The following is a 21,094-nucleotide window of genomic DNA, read 5'->3' on the forward strand; positions in this document are numbered from 1 at the left end:
AGACCAATGGTCGTGCAGCAGCTGGACCTGAAGGACAAACTGGATGGAGCAACAGGTAGAGTTTGTATCAGATTGCAGCTGACCAAGTTTTTATCAGAGTGCAGCAGAGTTTGTGTCAGAGACAGAGTTTGTGTCAGAGTGCAGCAAGCAGGATTTCCTTTAGAGTGCAGTTAGCGGAATTTGCTACAGAGTGCAGCAGGCAGGATTTGCTTCCGAGTGCAGCAAGCGAGATTTGCTTCAGAGTGCAGCAGACAGGATTTGCTTCAGAGTACAGCAGGCAGGATTTGTACTTGGAGTACAACTGGCAGGATTTGTACTTAGTGTACAACTGGCAGGACTTGCACTGGTGTGCGACCTTACACAACATAGACTAAAACAGGAAGGTTGCTCAGGCACCTCCCCAGTGGAGAGGAATCAATATATACAGTGGGGCAAAAAAGTATTTAGTCAGTCAGCAATAGTGCAAGTTCCACCACTTAAAAAGATGAGAGGCGTCTGTAATTTACATCATAGGTAGACCTCAACTATGGGAGACAAACTGAGAAAAAAAAATCCAGAATATCACATTGTCTGTTTTTTTTCATTTTATTTGCATATTATGGTGGAAAATAAGTATTTGGTCAGAAACAAAATTTCATCTCAATACTTTGTGATATATCCTTTGTTGGCAATGACAGAGGTCAAACGTTTTCTGTAAGTCTTCACAAGGTTGCCACACACTGTTGTTGGTATGTTGGCCCATTCCTCCATGCAGATCTCCTCTAGAGCAGTGATGTTTTTGGCTTTTCGCTTGGCAACACGGACTTTCAACTCCCTCCAAAGGTTTTCTATAGGGTTGAGATCTGGAGACTGGCTAGGCCACTCCAGGACCTTGAAATGCTTCTTACGAAGCCACTCCTTCGTTGCCCTGGCGGTGTGCTTTGGATCATTGTCATGTTGAAAGACCCAGCCACGTTTCATCTTCAATGCCCTTGCTGATGGAAGGAGATTTGCACTCAAAATCTCACGATACATGGCCCCATTCATTCTTTCATGTACCCGGATCAGTCGTCCTGGCCCCTTTGCAGAGAAACAGCCCCAAAGCATGATGTTTCCACCACCATGCTTTACAGTAGGTAAGGTGTTTGATGGATGCAACTCAGTATTCTTTTTCCTCCAAACACGACAAGTTGTGTTTCTACCAAACAGTTCCAGTTTGGTTTCATCAGACCATAGGACATTCTCCCAAAACTCCTCTGGATCATCCAAATGCTCTCTAGCAAACTTCAGACGGGCCCGGACATGTACAGGCTTAAGCAGTGGGACACGTCTGGCACTGCAGGATCTGAGTCCATGGTGGCGTAGTGTGTTACTTATGGTAGGCCTTGTTACATTGGTCCCAGCTCTCTGCAGTTCATTCACTAGGTCCCCCCGCGTGGTTCTGGGATTTTTGCTCACCGTTCTTGTGATCATTCTGACCCCACGGGGTGGGATTTTGCGTGGAGCACCAGATCGAGGGAGATTATCAGTGGTCTTGTATGTCTTCCATTTTCTAATTATTGCTCCCACAGTTGATTTCTTCACTCCAAGCTGGTTGGCTATTGCAGATTCAGTCTTCCCAGCCTGGTGCAGGGCTACAATTTTGTTTCTGGTGTCCTTTGACAGCTCTTTGGTCTTCACCATAGTGGAGTTTGGAGTCAGACTGTTTGAGGGTGTGCACAGGTGTCTTTTTATACTGATAACAAGTTTAAACAGGTGCCATTACTACAGGTAATGAGTGGAGGAAAGAGGAGACTCTTAAAGAAGAAGTTACAGGTCTGTGAGAGCCAGAAATCTTGATTGCTTGTTTCTGACCAAATACTTATTTTCCACCATAATATGCAAATAAAATGAAAAAAAAACAGACAATGTGATTTTCTGGATTTTTTTTTCTCAGTTTGTCTCCCATAGTTGAGGTCTACCTATGATGTAAATTACAGACGCCGCTCATCTTTTTAAGGCCGGTTTCACATTAGCGCTTTTTCAGCGCGCGCACGGCCGGGGGTAGCTCCGCCCCCGAGCCGGCTCTCTGCCCGGCGTGCCCGCCCCTTCCTTGTAGCGCCGCCTCCTAGCGGACAGCGGCGCCTGCGATCGGCGCACCCTATCTTTAGCATAGGGTGCGCCGATCGTGCGCAAGCCGTGCGCTAGTTGCGCTTTGACCTGCGCTGCGCACTTTTGACGGTGCGCCGTGCGCGCCAAAATCAAACTTTTCGGATTTTGGCGCGCACGGCGCACCGTCAAAAGTGCGCAGCGCAGGTCAAAGCGCAACTAGCGCACGGCCTGCGCATGATCGGCGCACCCTATGCTAAAGATAGGGTGCGCCGATCGCAGGCGCCGCTGTCCGCTAGGAGGCGGCGCTACAAGGAAGGGGCGGGCACGCCGGGCAGAGAGCCGGCTCGGGGGCGGAGCTACCCCCGGCCGTGCGCGCGCTGAAAATGCGCTAATGTGAAACCAGCCTAAGTGGTGGAACTTGCACTATTGCTGACTGACTAAATACTTTTTTGCCCCACTGTACATAATGCCTCATAACCATTGGCTGGGGAGGAAATAGCAAGTGCACACGCTGGCCCTTTAAGAGGGCAGGAGCATGCGTGTGCGTGCCCTTAGAACATGACCAGAAACCCGTCTGGAAGTGTTGCTGGGAGCATGCGGAAGGGAGGAACCAACTGCAACGTGGGTGAGTGAACTGACACACCGGTTACCCGGCGTGGTGCTAACATAATGACATTATATTCAAATTAAAAAAGTATTTCCATCAAAGTTTTTATACTCCCAATGTATTGCAATCATATATAGCACTCTGTACTTACAATTGCTTATTTTGCCTTTCTACACAGGTAATTCTTCTCTTTTCTCTGCTCTAAGTACAAACAGGAAGCCTCTTTGTCCCTGCATTTATCCTCATCCTCTTTAACTCGTAACACACCTGTTCCCTCCTCCCCCTGCCATTGATTTTTGCAGTAATTGATGAGTCATACATGCAAAATTGACCTCCTATTTCTACATAGAGCTTAGAAGGATTCAGCTAGTCAGTTTTTAATCATGGGATGTCATAAACTTAATGGAAAAGAGAAGAACTAGCTGGTAGAAGGCTATACATACACAGTGAATACACACTGTTTTGTCCACAGAATACAATAAATTTGGACTGAGAATTCAAAAATGTACTAAGCAAAAAACAACCAAACGAGTATAATCCAAAAAATATTACATTTTATTCAAAATCAATAATGGTAAAATCCATAACTAAAACAGAGGCTACCAATCCACACAAAGTGACAAAACACTGACTGGATAATACAGTACTTTTGCAGCTCCAAAAAGTGCAAAGTGCCAATTAGTAAATATATATGTGCGAATATGCAAAGTTTTATAAAGGCATAAGTGCAAAAAATGAAATATAAGTGAAGCAGCACTGAATCCTCTGCAAGTTAAATAGCCTAAATGTGGACTAATATATGTGTCACCAAGTGGCCATAAACAATTACAACAAAGCCCCAAGTATACAAAATAAAAAATGCAGGAGGAACTTACATTAAAGCCAGTGAGTGTGAGTGTCCAGTCGCCCCAACGCACGTTTCGTGTCTCACTTCATCAGGAGACGCCTCACTGGACACTCACTGGCTTTAATGTATTCCTCCTGCATTTTTTTGCAAAAATACATATTTTTTATATTTTTTAAATTATTTATATATATTTTTTTCCATCAATTAAATTTTAAAAATTACAAAAAGGAAAATGGGCAGATGCATAAATTTTGGCACCCTGCATGGTTAGAACCTAGTAGCACCCTAAACGCTTTCCGTAGCCAGCTAAGAGTCTTTCAATTCTTGTTTAAGGGGTTATCATCCATCATTCTGTGGGAAATTCTTCCAGTTCTGTGAGATTCCTGGGTCATTTTGCATGCACTGCTATTTTGAGGTCTAGCCACAGATTTTCAATGATGTTCAAATCAGGGGACTGTGAGGGACACTGTAAAACCTTCAGCTTGTGCTTTCTGAGATAGTCTATTGTGGATTTTGATATGTGTTTAGGATAATTATCCATTTGTAGAAACCTTCCTCTTTTCAACTTTAGCTTTTTTTTTCCCCACAGATGGTGTTGTTTGCTTCACAAATTTTTTGAAATTTCATTGAATCCATTCTTCCCTCTACTCATGAAATGTTCCCCGTTCCATTGGCTGCAACACAACCCCAAAATATGATTGATCCAACCCCATGCTTAATAGTTGGCGAGATGTTCTTTTCCTGAAAGAGTTCTATTTTAACCTCATCGGTCTACAGGACTTGTATCCAAAATGCATCAGGCTAGTTTAGATGTATAAATAATCAAAGTGGAGCTCTAATTGTACTAGCACATTTTTCTTTTCCCATACACGAAACAGTCAGTTGCAGCACTTATTGGTGGTGCACAATTTTCTCTTTATTAGTTCTTTTTCATACTTCTGAAGCTGAATTTTATGGTGAGAACGCAAGAGAGGATTTCTTCAGATGATTCTTCCATTAAGGCCATATTTATGCATGTGTCTCTGAACATTAGATCTGGCTAGTCCCGTGTTTGAGACTCTTAAATGAGGCTCCACGGACTTTATTTGAACATTAGAACAATGTAACACAATTCCAGAGTCTGTTAAATTTTTCTGAAAGTCTTTTGCAGTCAAGCATGGGTTCATGGGTTCTGATTTGCTTCTCTAGCAATCTGACCAGCAGCTCTCTCTAAAATTTTGCTTTGTCTTCCAGACCTTAACTTGACCTCCACTGTTACTGTTAACTGCCATTTCTTAATGACATTTTGAACTGAAGAAAGGGAAACTCCAAAATGCTTTGCTATATTCTTATAGCCTTCTCCTGCTTTGTGTGCCTCAATCATTTTCATTTTCTTAGTGCTGGGCAGCTGCTTAGAAGAACCTGTTTTTGGCACAGGGTTAAAGGAGACTGGGTTTTTGTAAAGATGGGAAGTTTGCATCACCTGACCTTTCCTAACAATGATAGTGAACAAGCCATAACCCTAACATTCTAATTAAAGTTTGAAACCTTGGGTCAACCTTATATGAGCACACAAATTTCCAGTGGTCCCCAAACATTTGCATTGGCCCATTTTCCTTTATATAATTTTAAAATGTAAAAAAGATACCTTTTTTGCCTAAAATACAAAGGAAATGTGTTATCCTTAACTTTAGACCCTTTAGAGATAATTTAATCTTAATTTTAACAAGGTAGGCGGGCAAACTTTTACATGCCACTGTTGCTGCAGGCAAATAGCGTTTGGGGACATGACAGGCTCCCTAGAAAAGGTACACTTAATATAATTAAAATACTAAAAGAAACAACCAAAATTTGAATAACTGCAAATGTCATAAGATGTACCTGGTTTTGTAAATATCGTGTCTGTAGCTGATAAAGGAACACTGCCTGTAATGGAAAATCAAAACTGAATATACAACATACAACACAAAGCAATACACTTATCATTAAAATGAGAAAAAATAAAAGCCAAAAGGAGGTGTGTTTGCACTTTGCGAATTTTAAATATAATAATGTGAAAAATGTTACTTTAGCATCAATGTCAGTGAAAACAGATACTGTATCATTTGCACAATAAAGATAATTCATTGTCTGCCACTCAAATTACTATCTTGATCCTTTCCTTGCTTCAGTAATGTAAAGTGTAATGACCAAAAGGCAGAACTTACAGGGAGAGCAGGAGTAAATATCATCACGTAAGTTTGGGTTAACCTGAAAATGAAAAACAACATGTGCATTAAAAACCTGGGAACTTATTAATGAACTCAGATCAAAGTCAACATGTGACTGAGGTCATTCATGTAATCTTGTGATAGATGAGTAACCTGTATGACATAATAATCAGTTAAAAATTAACTTTAATTGCTCATCCATATAAGCAAAGAAAGAAACATTTACTGCATGAGTTTTCACATCCACTTTACTTGTACAATTAAACGCAGCAGATTTTCTGCGCAAAAAAAACTGCAGAATGAAAAAATGTAACAATTACACTATGTGTAAACATGGTAACACTTACTGACTGCTGAGGCAGTGCGGCCCCCAGCTCCTGCCAGTGATTGGCATCCCTGGTTATGTGCTGTTGATGTGACATGACTGATGCAAAGATTTTTTTACTATGAAAGTTTACTTTATTGTTTAAAGGACATTAAAATAATGTCCTAATCTATAGTTAAATAGTACCCATCAACAATTTGGAGCCTCCATTTTTATTTAACCCCTTAGTGACAGGCGTACTTAATGACCAAGCCAATTTTTACAATTCTGACCATTGTCAATTTATGAAGTTATAGCTCTGGAATGCTTCAAAGTATTCCACTGATTCTGACAATGTTTTATCAGGACATACTGTACTTCATGTTAGTGATAAAATTTCTTCAATATAAGCCGTGGTGGCGGCTTAAGAAATGTTTTGACTGTGGACAGTTCAAGGGGTGTAGGTGGGGCTGGGATGGAGCTTGGGTAGAGTCTCAAGGGGGCCCCGAAAATTTTGCCAGTATGGGGCCTCGAAATCCCTAGTGGCAGCCCTGCCCTTAATTGCTGCCGTTAAAAGGCGTATCGGTGGTCGTTAAGGGGTTAAGAAAAGAGTAAGCAGCATCAGAATGGCAAATTTTCTAAATAACATCTATCAACAAAAAAGGTCCAAAATTTCCTTAATATTCCACCGAAAGTACCCAACTATTTCGCAAGAGTCAAGTCCTAATTTCAGTGTATTGTACTGCCATCCCAACAAGCTGAGCGGGATCAAGACAAACCTCCACAGCTCGCTCTTTGCATAACACAGCTCTTCTATGCTCTTCTATGCACTTTGCTAAGCTGTTACTGAATGGTAACATCATTAGAGTGGTTACCATTCAGTAACTGATTAGTAAAGTAGTTAAGGCCTGTTTCGCACTTGCTTTTTTTTGCAGCGCGTTTTTCCCGCAAAAAAACGCATTGAAAAACGCATACAAAAGCATACAACTGCTGCGTTTTTTTCAAGCATTTTTATGAGCATGCATGAAAAAAAAGCAGCGTTTTTATGCGTTTGTATGCGTTTTTAGTGCGTTTTTACCGCGTTTGCGTTTTTTTCCAACATTAGGTGGCCCCTCACACTAACCCAAACCATGACTTTACTAACCCTAACCCTGACCCTAACCCTAACCCTTAACCAAACCATACTTAACCCTAACCCTGACCCTAACCAAACCATACTTAACCCTAACCCAAACCCTAACTAACCTTAACCCTAACCCTAACCCTGACCCTAACCCTAACCCTGACCCTAACCCTGACCCTACTTAACCCTAACCCTGACCCTAACCCTAACCCTGACCCTAACCCTTAACCAAACCATACTTAACCCTAACCCTGACCCTAACCCTGACCCTAACCCTTAACCAAACCATACTTAACCCTAACCCTGACCCTAACCCTGACCCTAACCCTTAACCAAACCATACTTAACCCTAACCCTGACCCTAACCCTGACCCTAACCCTTAACCAAACCATACTTAACCCTAACCCTGACCCTAACCCTGACCCTAACCCTGACCCTGACCCTAACCCTTAACCAAACCATACTTAACCCTAACCCTAACCCTGACCCTAACCCTGACCCTACTTAACCCTAACCCTGACCCTAACCCTAACCCTGACCCTAACCCTTAACCAAACCATACTTAACCCTAACCCTGACCCTAACCCTGACCCTAACCCTTAACCAAACCATACTTAACCCTAACCCTGACCCTAACCCTGACCCTGACCCTGACCCTAACCCTTAACCAAACCATACTTAACCCTAACCCTGACCCTAACCCTGACCCTAACCCTTAACCAAACCATACTTAACCCTAACCCTGACCCTAACCCTGACCCTAACCCTGACCCTGACCCTAACCCTTAACCAAACCATACTTAACCCTAACCCTGACCCTAACCCTTAACCAAACCATACTTAACCCTAACCCTGACCCTAACCCTTAACCAAACCATACTTAACCCTAACCCAAACCCTAACTAACCTTAACCCTAACCCTAACCCTAACCCTGACCCTAACCCTGACCCTAACCCTTAACCAAACCATACTTAACCCTAACCCTGACCCTAACCCTGACCCTAACCCTGACCCTAACCCTTAACCAAACCATACTTAACCCTAACCCTGACCCTAACCCTGACCCTAACCCTGACCCTAACCCTTAACCAAACCATACTTAACCCTAACCCTGACCCTAACCCTGACCCTAACCCTGACCCTAACCCTTAACCAAACCATACTTAACCCTAACCCTGACCCTAACCCTGACCCTAACCCTGACCCTAACCCTTAACCAAACCATACTTAACCCTAACCCTGACCCTAACCCTGACCCTAACCCTTAACCAAACCATACTTAACCCTAACCCTGACCCTAACCCTGACCCTAACCCTTAACCAAACCATACTTAACCCTAACCCTGACCCTAACCCTTAACCAAACCATACTTAACCCTAACCCAAACCCTAACTAACCTTAACCCTAACCCTGACCCTAACCCTGACCCTAACCCTGACCCTAACCCTTAACCAAACCATACTTAACCCTAACCCTGACCCTAACCCTGACCCTAACCCTTAACCAAACCATACTTAACCCTAACCCTGACCCTAACCCTGACCCTAACCCTGACCCTAACCCTTAACCAAACCATACTTAACCCTAACCCTAACCCTGACCCTAACCCTGACCCTAACCCTTAACCAAACCATACTTAACCCTAACCCTGACCCTAACCCTAACCCTAAACCCCCTTAACTAACCCTAACTCTAACCCAAACCCCTAAATTCCATGGTTAACAAAAAAAAACGCATGTGCAAAAAAACGCATACATAAGCATGCCAATGCGCACATATGCGCACCCATAGACTTATATTGGGTGTCTTGCTGTAAAAAAACGCATTGCGCGCGCATGCGTTTTTTTGAGGCAAATCGGACGCACAAAAAATGCAACAAGTTGCATTTTGTGCGCCCGAGCGCATACCGCAAAAAAACGCATGTGCGGTAAAACGCGTACAAACGCATGTGTATGCGCACATAAGCGCATCCCATGCAAAGTATAGGAAAAAAAAACGCATGCGCTATTTAGCGCTAAATTACCGCGAAAAAAAACGCAAATGTGAAACCAGCCTTAGTGCAAAGAATGAGATCTCGCTCTTTCACGGCAGTGAGTGCTGAGAATTGTGGGATTCCACAACATGGAAGTTCAGAACCCACTTATCCTAGAAAGTCAGATCCTTAAAAGGGATATTATGGACACTTGTGACCTATTTTGTTAAATTAAATCCGTCACCAGGTTTTGCCACCTAATCTGAAAGCAGCATGATGTAGGGGCAGTGACCCTGATTCCATCAATGTGTTAACTTCCTGGGCTGCTTATAATAGTTTTTATAAATTCATTGTTTTATCAGTAGGAGATCATCACTAGAGGATTAGTAAACCTCCTGCCAGGTAGTCCACAAAAAGCTGCCAATCAATGATGACGGCAGTGTTAGGGTACCATTACAATTAGCGATGCACCAGCCATCCCGACCACGATATGACTCGGTCAGAATCGCTGGTGCATCGCTAAGTGGTCGCTAGTGAGCTGCCAAACAGGCAGATCTCACCAGCGACATAGCAGTGGTCGGGGGTCGCTACTTACCTGTCAGACGAGTTGTTCCTGACGTCCTCCCGCCCGCGTCTACGCGTCGCTCGTCGCCACAGCAGGAAGCCCAGCAGGAAGTGGCCGACGAGAAACGGCCCAGGACGTTCTCGCGCGATCAGCGGGGGAGCCAGTCAGAGGTAAGTATCACACATAGTGATATCGCTAGCAATATCGCTGCAGCATCACAAAACTAGTGACGTTATAGCGATATTGCTAGTGATATCGCTTAGTGTAATGGGCCCTTTACACAGAGCTCAGAATTCAGAGAACCTGGTAGATCTGCAGCAGATAAAACAGTGAATTTGTCAAAACTACACCAAGCAGCTCAGTAAGTGACATCTCTGAAATCAGGCTCTACATCATGCTGCTCTCAGATGCAGTAGCAAAAAACTGGTAACAGCATCCCTTTAATAGGTGTTATTTAAAAAATTCACCGGTCTAAGGCCGCCCACTCTTTAATTAAATAACAGGGGCAGCTCCAAGCTTAAACAGACCTCTAAAACAGAAGTAAAATGCAAAAATTGAACTTACCGTAACTTTAAATGTAATCTAACATATAGGCTACCCAATCTGTGAGAGCTGACATGGTGAGCCGCTCAGCAAGCCAGCAAGAGCGGCTCAGCAAGCCAGCCAGAACACACTGACAAAAGAGCATGAGAATGCTCTTGCAGTGTGTACAGTAGTGTTGATGTGAGAAAGTTCACTGAAGTTCATAGCTGATAAACCCTGGTCAAATCACTGACGTCACTGCATGCTGCATAAGAAAGTTCTCAGGATGGTATAATTGACATGGTAACGTAAGTGAGGTGACCGGGGTTCATCAGCTATGAACTCCGGTGACCTATCTCACATTAGCACTACACACTGCAACAGCGTAATTACACTACTATCTCAGTGTGTTGTTCTGGCTGGCTTGCTGAGCAGTAGCATCATGCCAGCACTCAAGGAACCACCCAGTTGTAGCAGAACTAGACTTCTTTGTGGGACAGATATGGATTATCTTCTCACCGGAAAGGAGAGTAATATGATCTGTTATTATTTTTAATTGAAAAAAAAATGGGTAAAAGCGTGAGGAGTTTTATTTATAATAAAGGACTTTATTCTTGTTGTGTCTTTATTACAATCTTACTACGGGGTTAGTAATAGGGGTATCTTACAGACGCGTCTCCATTACTAATCTGTGGGCTTGATGTTAGCTGACATTACAAAGCCGACATAAACCCCACAAATATTGCCCCAGTTTCCACCGCACCAGGGCAAGAAAAGCTGTGCAAGGCGTCAGAATTGGCACATTTAGATGCACCTTTTCAAGGGCTGCTATTTTTAGGCTGGGGGCAATATTCATGGCCCCCTACCAGTCTGAGAATACCAGCTCCCAGCTGTCTGCTTTAGCTTGGCTGGTTGTCAAACAAAAAAAAGAATGTATTTAAATAATTTAATAAAATGGCATGTGGACTCCTCTATTTTTGATAACCAGACAAAATAACACTGAGAGCTGAGGGATGCAGGCCGCAGCTGTCAGTTTTGCCTACACTGGTTGTCAAAATTAGAGGGGACCGCACGTCATTTTTTAAAAATTTATTTATTTCTTGCACAGGCACCAGCTCGTGGATACTCTCATCATCATACACTTGCTCTTGCTGCTATCAGTGAGAGCAGGCATACAATGAGAGTTAATACTCTCATCAGCCAACAGCTGTGACCGGCGGCAACCTTTTTACAGTTAGTCAGAACTGTTGGCTCACACAGTGTCATATGTATGACAGCATGGGAACTGCAGCACTCTAAGCAGCTGTAAAGAACTTACCACCGATCAGAGCCAGGGTTTTTTTGCGCTCTCAGACAGGAAACAGTCAATGTTCGGGCTGTTGAACCCAAACAGTAATACAGACTTCCTCGAGAAATCTGTGTTCAGGGTCCGTGCACGGACAATAGATGTTCGGTACAGACACCGAACTTTACTGATCGGGTTCATCCATAACTAGAGAATAATAATGTTCTGAAATTTCCTCTGTTTGTTCACAGTGGCTACTTCTCTGTCCCCTCCTTTGGGCAAATCAGATATCCAGAGGAAGTGAGACACGAGCGGCAGCTCTCATTCCCTATGGATGTCCAAAGAGGGGACAGTGAGGTGGCCACTGAATGGCCACAGGGATCTCATGACATTGCCCTAGGAGAGCCAGTGCCAACACCACTGGAACGGAGGTGTGTATAGGTTTTATTATTATAACTGGAGAAAACAGTGATTGATCTAAAGAGATCAAGTTAGCCAAACATGAGTATGCAAAGATTCTGGAGGAAAGGTTCTCATTAAAAGATACTAGATCTGCATGGAGAGGATTAAGAGAGGTCACCACTTATAAAAGCCACCCCACTATAGTGAACCCCAGCAGAAGTCTGGCAGCAGAGTTAAATGAATTCTACTGCAGATTTGAGGCAAGCTCTACACACAGTGGCTATTCATCTCTAAGCTCCTCAGTCTGTTCATATAAAGATCATTCATTGTGCAACACCCAAGTAGTGATCTCCGAGGCAGAGGTGATACGCATCCTGAAGGGACTTAAGGTCAAAAAGGCACCTGGCCCTGATGGTGTATCTCCAATGTGTCTGAAAGTATGTGCTACCCAGCTTGCCCCTATACTGACAAATATATACAATGTGTCACTGAAAGAGTGCGTTGTACCTCAGTGTTGGAAAAATTCCACAATTATCCCTGTCCCCAAGAAAGTGGGATCCTCTGAGTTGAACGACTATAGACCAGTAGCACTCACATCTGTAGCTATGAAAGTCTTCAAAAGAATTATGATGTCCCGTCCCACCTGATAAAATTCACACAGAAGCTATGGGACCCGCTTCAGTTTGCCTATAAGGAGAATCGTTCGGCAAACGACACTGTCAATCTGGCACTGAAGTACATTTTGGATCATACAGATGAACTGCACTCATACGTCCGGATTCTTTTCATGGACTTTAGCTCAGCGTTCAATACCATTGATCCGAATTTACTTCATAAGAAAATGGTAGCTCTTGGAGTCCCTCTCAACTTATGCTTGTGGATTTATAACTTCCTGACAGCCAGGGTACAGAGTGTAAAAGTTGGACCATTCACTTCGGACACCTTGGTCACAAACATCGGGGCACCTCAGGGGTGTGTTTTGTCCCCGTTACTGTTTTCTCTCTATACGAATGATTGCATCTCTTCAGCAGACTCAGTAAAAATCTTGAAATTTGCCGATGATATGACACTGATTGGTCTCATCAGGGGAAATGCTGAAGACTTGTATCGGAGTGAGGTGGAAAGAATATGTGACTGGTGTAAAGCCAATAATCTTGTACTCAACACTAAAAAAACTGCTGAGAGGGTTGTGGATTTTAGGAAAGATCAACATGAGATACTTCCAATCTACATCCATGACGAAGTGGTTCTTAGGGTCACAGAGACCAAATTCCTTGGTGTTATCATCTCTCATGATCTTAAATGGGGGAAAAACGTGGATGCTGTTATAAGAAAAGCACAACAGAGGATGTTCTTCCTGCGTCAGCTGAAAAGATATGGTTTGTCTAAGAATGTGCTGATCTTATTCTTTAATGCTGTCATTAGATCTGTGATTTGTTCCTCTCTGATAGTCTGGTATGGGGGAGCCACTGTGCATGACAAACTCTGCTTACAAAGGACTTTCAGAACAGCAGAGAGAATTATAGGTTCCCCCCTGCCTAAAATCCAGGATCTCTATGATAAGAGTATTCGATCCCACGCATTGAAAATTTCATTCGATCCCTCTCACCCGGGACACTCCTCATTCCAACTACTCCCTTCAGGACGTCGCTTCAGAGTCCCCAAATGCAGCACCAACCGCCATATGAACAGCTTCTATCCACTCTCTGTTCAACAATTAAATCGTCATGTGTATCTGTCTTGTTAGATGTTACTTGTTGTATCTGTTGTTATATATTATGTTGCCTCTTTGCCGCAAAGAATTCCTTGTATAAATGTAATATGTACTTGGCGATAATAAATTTGATTGATTGATTGATTGAGAAGTAGTTATCTGAGTAGTGGTCAACTCCTTTAAGTACTTTGGGAATGTTCCTGATGTACACACTAAACAAGACCATAGGGCTCTATTGCCTGTTGAAGGCAAGAGTTTTCTGTTGGTCTTTGTGGCTACATTGCAAAATAAAAAAAAGTGTGGATTTGGTAAAACTATTTTTTTTAATTCATTTATTAAAGAACAAACAGATGTACACATTTTGTAAATAACCAATGCAATGTATACACGATCATCATATCTGTAAAGGGAGAAAACCAACAAGTTTGCATATTGAGTTATTTGTAGAGATCTCAATTTCACAGGTCCTCACTCTTGCGAGGCCTATGGATAATCTAGGAGTACAGTCATGGCCAAAAGTATTGAGAATGACACAAATATTAATTTTTACAAAGTCTACTGCTTCATTTTTTCTAATGGCAATTTGCAATATACTCCAGAATGTTATAAAGAGTGATCAGCTTAACAGCAATTACTTGCAAAGTCAATATTTGCCTAGAAAATGAACTTTACAACCCAAAACACATTTCAACATCATTTCAGCCCTGCCTTAAAAGGACCAGCTAACATCGTTTCAGTGATTGCTCCATTAACACAGGTGTGGGTGTTGATGAGGACAGGGCTGGAGATCAATCGGTCATGATTAAGTAAGAATGACACCACTGGACACTTTAAAAGGAGGCTGGTGCTTGGCATCATTGTTTCTCTTCTGTTAACCATGGTTATCTCTAAAGAAACACGTGCAGTCATCATTGCACTGCACAAAAATGGCCTAACAGGGAAGAGTATCGCAGCTAGAAAGATTGCACCTCAGTCAAAAATCTATCGCATCATCAAGAACTTCAAGGAGAGAGGTTCCCTTGTTGCCAAAAAGGCTCCTGGGCGCCCAAGAAAGACCAGCAAGCGCCAGGACTGTCTCTTAAAAGTGTTTCAGCTGCGGGATCGGGCTACCAGCAGTGCAGAGCTTGCTAAGGAATGGCAGCAGGCAGGTGTGAGTGCATCTGCACGCACTGTGAGGAGGAGACTCTTGGAGCAAGGCCTGGTCTCAAGGAGGGCAGCAAAGAAGCCACTTCTCTCCAGGAAAAACATCATGGACAGACTGATATTCTGCAAGAGGTACAGGGAGTGGACTGCTGAGGACTGGGGTAAAGTCATTTTCTTTGATGAATCCCCTTTTCAATTGTTTGGGACATCTGGAAAATGGCTTATTCAGAGAAGACCAGGTGAGCGCTACCACCTGTCTTGTCTCATGCCAACTGTCAAGCATCCTGAAACCATTCATGTGTGGGGTTGCTTCTCAGCCAAGGGAATGGGCTCTCTCTCAGTCTTGCCTAAAAACACAGCCATGAATAAAGAATGGTACCAGAATGTCCTCCAAGAGCAACTTCTCCCAACCGTCCAAGAGCAGTTTGGCGATCAACAATGCCTTTTTCAACATGATGGAGCACCTTGCCATAAAGCAAAGGTGATAACTAAATGGCTCAGGGAACAAAACATAGAGATTTTGGGACCATGGCCTGGAAACTCCCCAGATCTTAATCCCATTGAGAACTTGTGGTCAATCATCAAGAGACGGGTGGACAAACAAAAACCTTCAAATTCAGACAAAATAAAAGCATTGATTTTGCAAGAATGGACTGCTATCAGTCAGGATTTGATCCAGAAGTTGATTGAGAGCATGCCAGGGAGAATTGCTGAGGTCCTGAAGAAGAAGGGTCAACACTGCAAATATTGACTTGCTGCATTAACTCATTCTAACTGTCAATATAACCTTTTGCTACTCATAATATGATTGCAATTATATTTCTGTATGTGATAAAAACATCTGACAAACACACATAAAAACCAGAGGCCAGCAGATCATGTGAAAATATAATATTTGTGTCATTCTCAAAACTTTTGGCCATGACTGTAATTACAAGAACCCGTTATTCAGCTATACAAATGTTTGGCTATGCATTACCCAGACTGATACATTACAACCAACATGTCTAACATAATACAAAAAAACTATTACTCCTACCCTGCTGCCAAAACAACCTCCATAGCACTGATGACATTATAAACCTATAAAGTAAAAGTCAATAATTTTTTCACTACAGCTATTATCCTAATAACAGACCACTATCTACGCGTTGTTATAGTAAGGTGAGATGTATTCCATACATCCCAAATTTTATAAAACTTCCCCAAGCAACCTCTATTCTGGTACAGTGTCCGCTCGAAAGGTATAATTGAATTTAAGCGCTTTATCCTCCCCTGAAGAAGCCACACAGCGTGTGGCGATATGCGTGGGGCCTTGCTCCCCAACTCCCTTACCCCACCAGCTGCTTCCAGCACTTTCTGGCATTATATATCTTTATCCTGAATATCATCTGGTCCCTGTGCATCTACAGGGTCTATAAGCTTTCCTTTTTTGGGTCAGGTATTGAACAATTGTGTGGGCTTTTTTTTTTGCCCTGTTAACTCTTTTTTGGCTCATATGGTGCTGTGAATAGCGGCTTTTTACACCTCACATACACAGACCTTTTGGTCTATGTATGACTATACTATTTTACATACATTGTTTGTGATATTCAATATGTTGAGGTGGCTTGTTTGATATTTGCCCAATGTCACTATTGCTATGTGGGTTTTTTCTGCTGTGGGAGTATCATCATATCATTTTTTCATGATTTGAGATGATTGCAATTTTTTGCATCTTTTAATCTGTTTTTAATGTTTTTTGCTGTTTTGTGTATGTGTCAGGTATTGATGTATAAATAAAATTTACCTTTTGTACATTTTGTGGAGTTCTCATATGTAGATATATTGCTTTTCTCTTTTGTTCTTTGTATAATGTATTTTTGAATTTATCTTTGGTGAACCCACTTTTGACTAATTTGGCTATGCCCTCCGTCCGTATATTATTGAATTTAATAGTTCAATCCAAGCTCTAAGAGAAGGATGTTGATTACCCATCCAGTGTAAGGCCAATATTGTCCTGGCTAAAAAAGTGTCTCCCACAGGAAAATTCTGAATATCTCTTCCTCCAGCACACCAAACAGACATACCAATGGAGTGAGAGGAACAGGAGTACCTATGAGGGAGGTTAACAACAAGGTCACCTCGCTCCAAACAGATAGAATAGTTGGGCATCCCCAAACCATATGTATAAAATCCATTGTATGACATCTTAAACATTCTGAGGATTGAGACCACCCCATCCTAAATAGCCGTAGTGGGGTCAGATATGACTGGTGCACTATATACATTTGAGTTATCTTATTATTGGCTGATGGAGACACCCCGGTTGTAGAACCAAGGATCTCCTCCCAATCTTGATTTTGGATATCTGGAACTAGAGACCTCCACCTCTCCCTTACTGAGGATAAAGCAGAGTCAGAGCCTGCGGACAACATATAAGTATATAAGGTAGAAATAAGACCCTGGGGGCCTTGTGATTTGAGAATTCCTATAAAAGGAAAGGACGATATTACTTTGGTCGTATTTCTGTTACATAAGTGTGATTGAATTGCTTATCTAAGCTGTAGGTATCGAAAAAATTGGGACCTCGGGACACGGTGTTTAATTTGCATTTGCTCAAAGGACATTAGGACATATTGATCATGTAAATCATTAATCGAGGAAACATTATATGAGATCCAGAATTGAGTGGAAGGGTGGTTTAATAGCCTTGTGAAATAGGAATTATTCCATAATGGCATTTCAGCTATAACGTCAACAAAGCGAACCACTCGTTTAAGTTGTCTCCAGACTGACCTTGCCAACCGGAGTAAGGGTAATAATCCAGAGACGTTAGGTTTGTCTACTTCTAAAAACCCCAATAAGGAATCAGTCCCTGCAGCATGAGCCAGATGGCTCTCCGAGTTAGGCAAACAATTATTAGGTAACCATCTACTCAGGGATCTGACTTGCCCAGCCAAGTAATATAAAAAGAAATCTGGCAATGCCGCCCCACCCAACTATTTAGACCTATGTAAGGTAGACAATTTGAGTTTAGGTCTAGTCTGCCCCCATATAAAGGATGAGATTAATGAATTTAGGCCTGAGAAAAAAGATTTAGGGATCAGTACTGCACTATGTTGGAGGCAGTAACTGAGTTTGGGAAGTAGGATTATTTTAATCAGGTTAATACGCCCGGAGACAGATAATGGCAATTTACTCTAGATAGCAAATTTAAGTTTAACAAGATCTAACAACGTGAGAATATTCATTTTTAAGTCGAGTCTACTATATTTTGAAAAACCAGGGGAAGAGTCTTGAGGAGATCATTTGCATATTCCCAGTGCTTTCTGGGATAAGTGAAGAGTCTCCGCGAGCTCAACGATCACTGAGTTTTGGCCGTTGCAGCTGAAAAGAGGAAATCGGAAAACCAGAGGAAGAGTCTTGAGGAGATCATTTGCATATTCCCAGTGCCTTCTGGGATAAGTGAAGAGTCTCCGTGAGCTCAACGATCACTGAGTTTTGGCCGTTGCAGCTGAAAAGAGGAAATCGGAAAACCGTGCGCCGATAGGCGCGCAAATTTTGGCTCATCTTTCATCGTTTTTAAGAAATCTCAATATGGAAGAGGCCATGAGCCATTTGGTGAGCTGCACTTCTTGCTACATGTTCACAGACTTACCAGTGGAAAAGCCAAACTTCACATGTCACAAATGCAAGCTTGTGTCCCTGTTGGAGGAAAAGTTGCAAAATCTCGAAGAGAGGTTAGCTACGTTGAAGATCATTAAGGAAGGTGAAGAGTTCTTAGACAGAGCAGAATTATCTCTTCATGTTACAGAAAGAGAAGAAATTCGAAGTGCACCTGAAGAAACAGAGGAATGGAAACATGTGACCCAGAGAAGCAGGAGGATCAGGAGGCAGTCAGCGCCCATACTGCTAAGGAACCAGTACCAGGCTCTCACGCAGGAAAACGATGAAGAAATACATCAGGATAAGACTTTGCCCACAAACAGCAACCTTGTACGCCTTCAGAGTCCTCCTGGATGGAGAAAGAAAAATGTTGTGAAGAAGAAACGGAGAGTGGTGGTCATGGGGGATTCCCTGTTGAGAGGAACAGAGGCCGCTATCTGCAGACCGGATATAACTTCAAGAGAAATGTGCTGTCTTCCAGGTGCAAAAATTAAAGATGTGTCTGACAGGATATCAGGACTCTTCAGACCTACAGATGACTACCCATTCTTGGTACTACACGTGGGGACAAATGACACCGCAAGAAACGACCTGGAAACCATCTGCAGAGACTTTGAAAACTTAGGCAAGAAAGTGAAAGAACTGGGAGCGCAGGTGGTCTTCTCTTCCATCCTCCCAGTGGATGGCCATGGAACAAGGAGGTGGAATAAGATTCTGCAGGTGAACAACTGGCTATGTCGATGGTGCCGTCAGCAACGATTTGGATTTCTGGATCACGGAGTGAATTACCTTTACGATGGACTACTTGCTAGAGATGGGGTGCACCTTACGAAGACTGGAAAACATGTATTTGGAAGTCGCCTTGCTACACTTGTAAGGAGAGCTTTAAACTAGAACAACATGGGAAGGGAAGCAAAAGACCAGAAAAAGCCAAACACCTGACAAATGCTATTGAGAACTCTGCTATTAGAAGTGGAAAGGAAGAACAAAGACAAAAGAATCTAATTAATACAAATATTGGAGAAAGAGAAACCAATCACAAACTAAAATGTTTCTATACTAATGCACAAAGCATGGGCAACAAGGACAGAACAATGGAAAGGACACCATTGTAGGCATTTACTACAGGCCGCCTGTGCAAGCTGAAGATATTTTTTTATTCCAATCAATTTTTATTGTAGGAAGTTACATTAGAAAAAGGAAAAATTCAGGCATCAATGGCATTAATACACAAAGAGAACAACGCTGTAACACGTGGTAGTATATCTTTTGATTATGATTCACATTTCCCATCACACCACCAACAATCATGTCTGATGCAAGTTACAACTTTTTTTTTTTTTGGTTAATCAACACCTAATACGTATAAAGTCAGCCTACCATTTACTCTTTAATCCTCAAAACGAGGGTTTCAAACAACCAGAACCAGAGAGTAAGAAAGGAAGATAAGAAAGGGGAAGGGAGGAAGAGGTGGGGGGGGGGGAACCATGGATGGTTGCAAAGAGGCAACCAGGGAGGGGGGGGGGAGCTAGGGAATTAGATGGTGTTCCGGGATAGCCCGAGCAGTAACAACAACATAGATATAAACACCTTGAATATTGACATGTGGTACGGATGAACTCCCTGCGTAACACTCTCTTTGACCCTATTTGACCCATTTTATTAATCTCAGACAGTTTGCCCTGGAAACAGATGCCTGACAGGGGATGCATATAGAGTTTAGCCACATGTCCCAAGTCTGAAGTATTTTGTTTTTGGCGCGGATGGAGTGAGCCAGACAGAACTCGTATTGGCAATAGAGATTAAATCGGTTATATAGTTCAACTAATGTAGGTGTCTTTGGGGATTTCCAATAGCTACTTATGCAATATCTGGCAGCAACTAGAATGTGAACCAATAATCCCCTGGATTCCCAAGAGAACTCCTCTATACCCACGTTTAGCACTGCCAGACCCGGATTCGGATTAATAGGATTGCCTGTCAGCTCACCCATCAGGCCAAACACTTCCAGCCAGAACGAGAAAACCTTGGGACAAGCCCACCAGCAGTGACCAAGACTACCCCTTTGGAGGCAGCCCTTCCAACAATGTGGCGAATAATTTGGGAGGAACTGTGCTAAGTTGGCTGGGGACCGATACCATCGCAGGTGTACTTTTTTCAGTTGCTCCAGATGATTTATGCACTTGGAATATTTTTGGATATTTGCTGAAGCCGAGTGCCAGTTTGAAGGAGAGGTAGAAACATTCAACTCCACGACCCATTTATTCATATAATGAGATTTTTGCTCTTCGGGGGGGTTATTGAGCCATTTGTATGTTGAGGAGATACCTTTGGATTTAATTATCTTTTTAAATACCAAAGCCTTTGTTGTAGGTAACAGAGGATTCGACTTTAGAGGAAATTTAGAGGCCAGAAAATGACTAATTTGGATGTGTTGATAGAAACAACCCTTTAAAGAGGGGTGTTTCCGTACTATTTCGTTAAAGGGGTTAACACCCAAATCAGAGAATAGATCCGCCAGCACTGTAATGCCCGATCCCTCCCACCTGGCTAGATTCAAAAAGGGGATTTGAGATTCCAACGACTTGAGGGAAATCTCTGAAAGAGGAATCTGAATCTTATGAATCAAGTCATTTCGCCAGACCTCCAGGGAAGCTGACATGGTGGGAACACACGGGGAGAACCGTGAACGGCTCAAAT

The 21,094-nt window shown here is 42.6% G+C and overlaps 1 protein-coding gene across 1 annotated transcript in view; it reads right to left on the bottom strand.

The window, feature by feature from the left end:
* LOC141088462 (multidrug and toxin extrusion protein 2-like) overlaps nucleotides 1-21,094 on the bottom strand; it is a 219,633-nt gene that overhangs the window by 90,809 nt on the left and 107,730 nt on the right. Inside the window, exons 5-6 of the mRNA XM_073574554.1 lie at nucleotides 5,711-5,753; nucleotides 5,385-5,429 (exon numbers count right to left, since the gene is read on the bottom strand). Coding sequence (XP_073430655.1) covers nucleotides 5,385-5,429; nucleotides 5,711-5,753 — 88 coding nt within the window. The remainder of the gene's footprint in view (nucleotides 1-5,384; nucleotides 5,430-5,710; nucleotides 5,754-21,094) is intronic.

This window comes from Dendrobates tinctorius, unplaced genomic scaffold, assembly GCF_039654945.1.
Source record: "Dendrobates tinctorius isolate UK_male_01 unplaced genomic scaffold, ASM3965494v1 ptg000007l, whole genome shotgun sequence".
Lineage (NCBI taxonomy): Eukaryota > Metazoa > Chordata > Amphibia > Anura > Dendrobatidae > Dendrobates > Dendrobates tinctorius.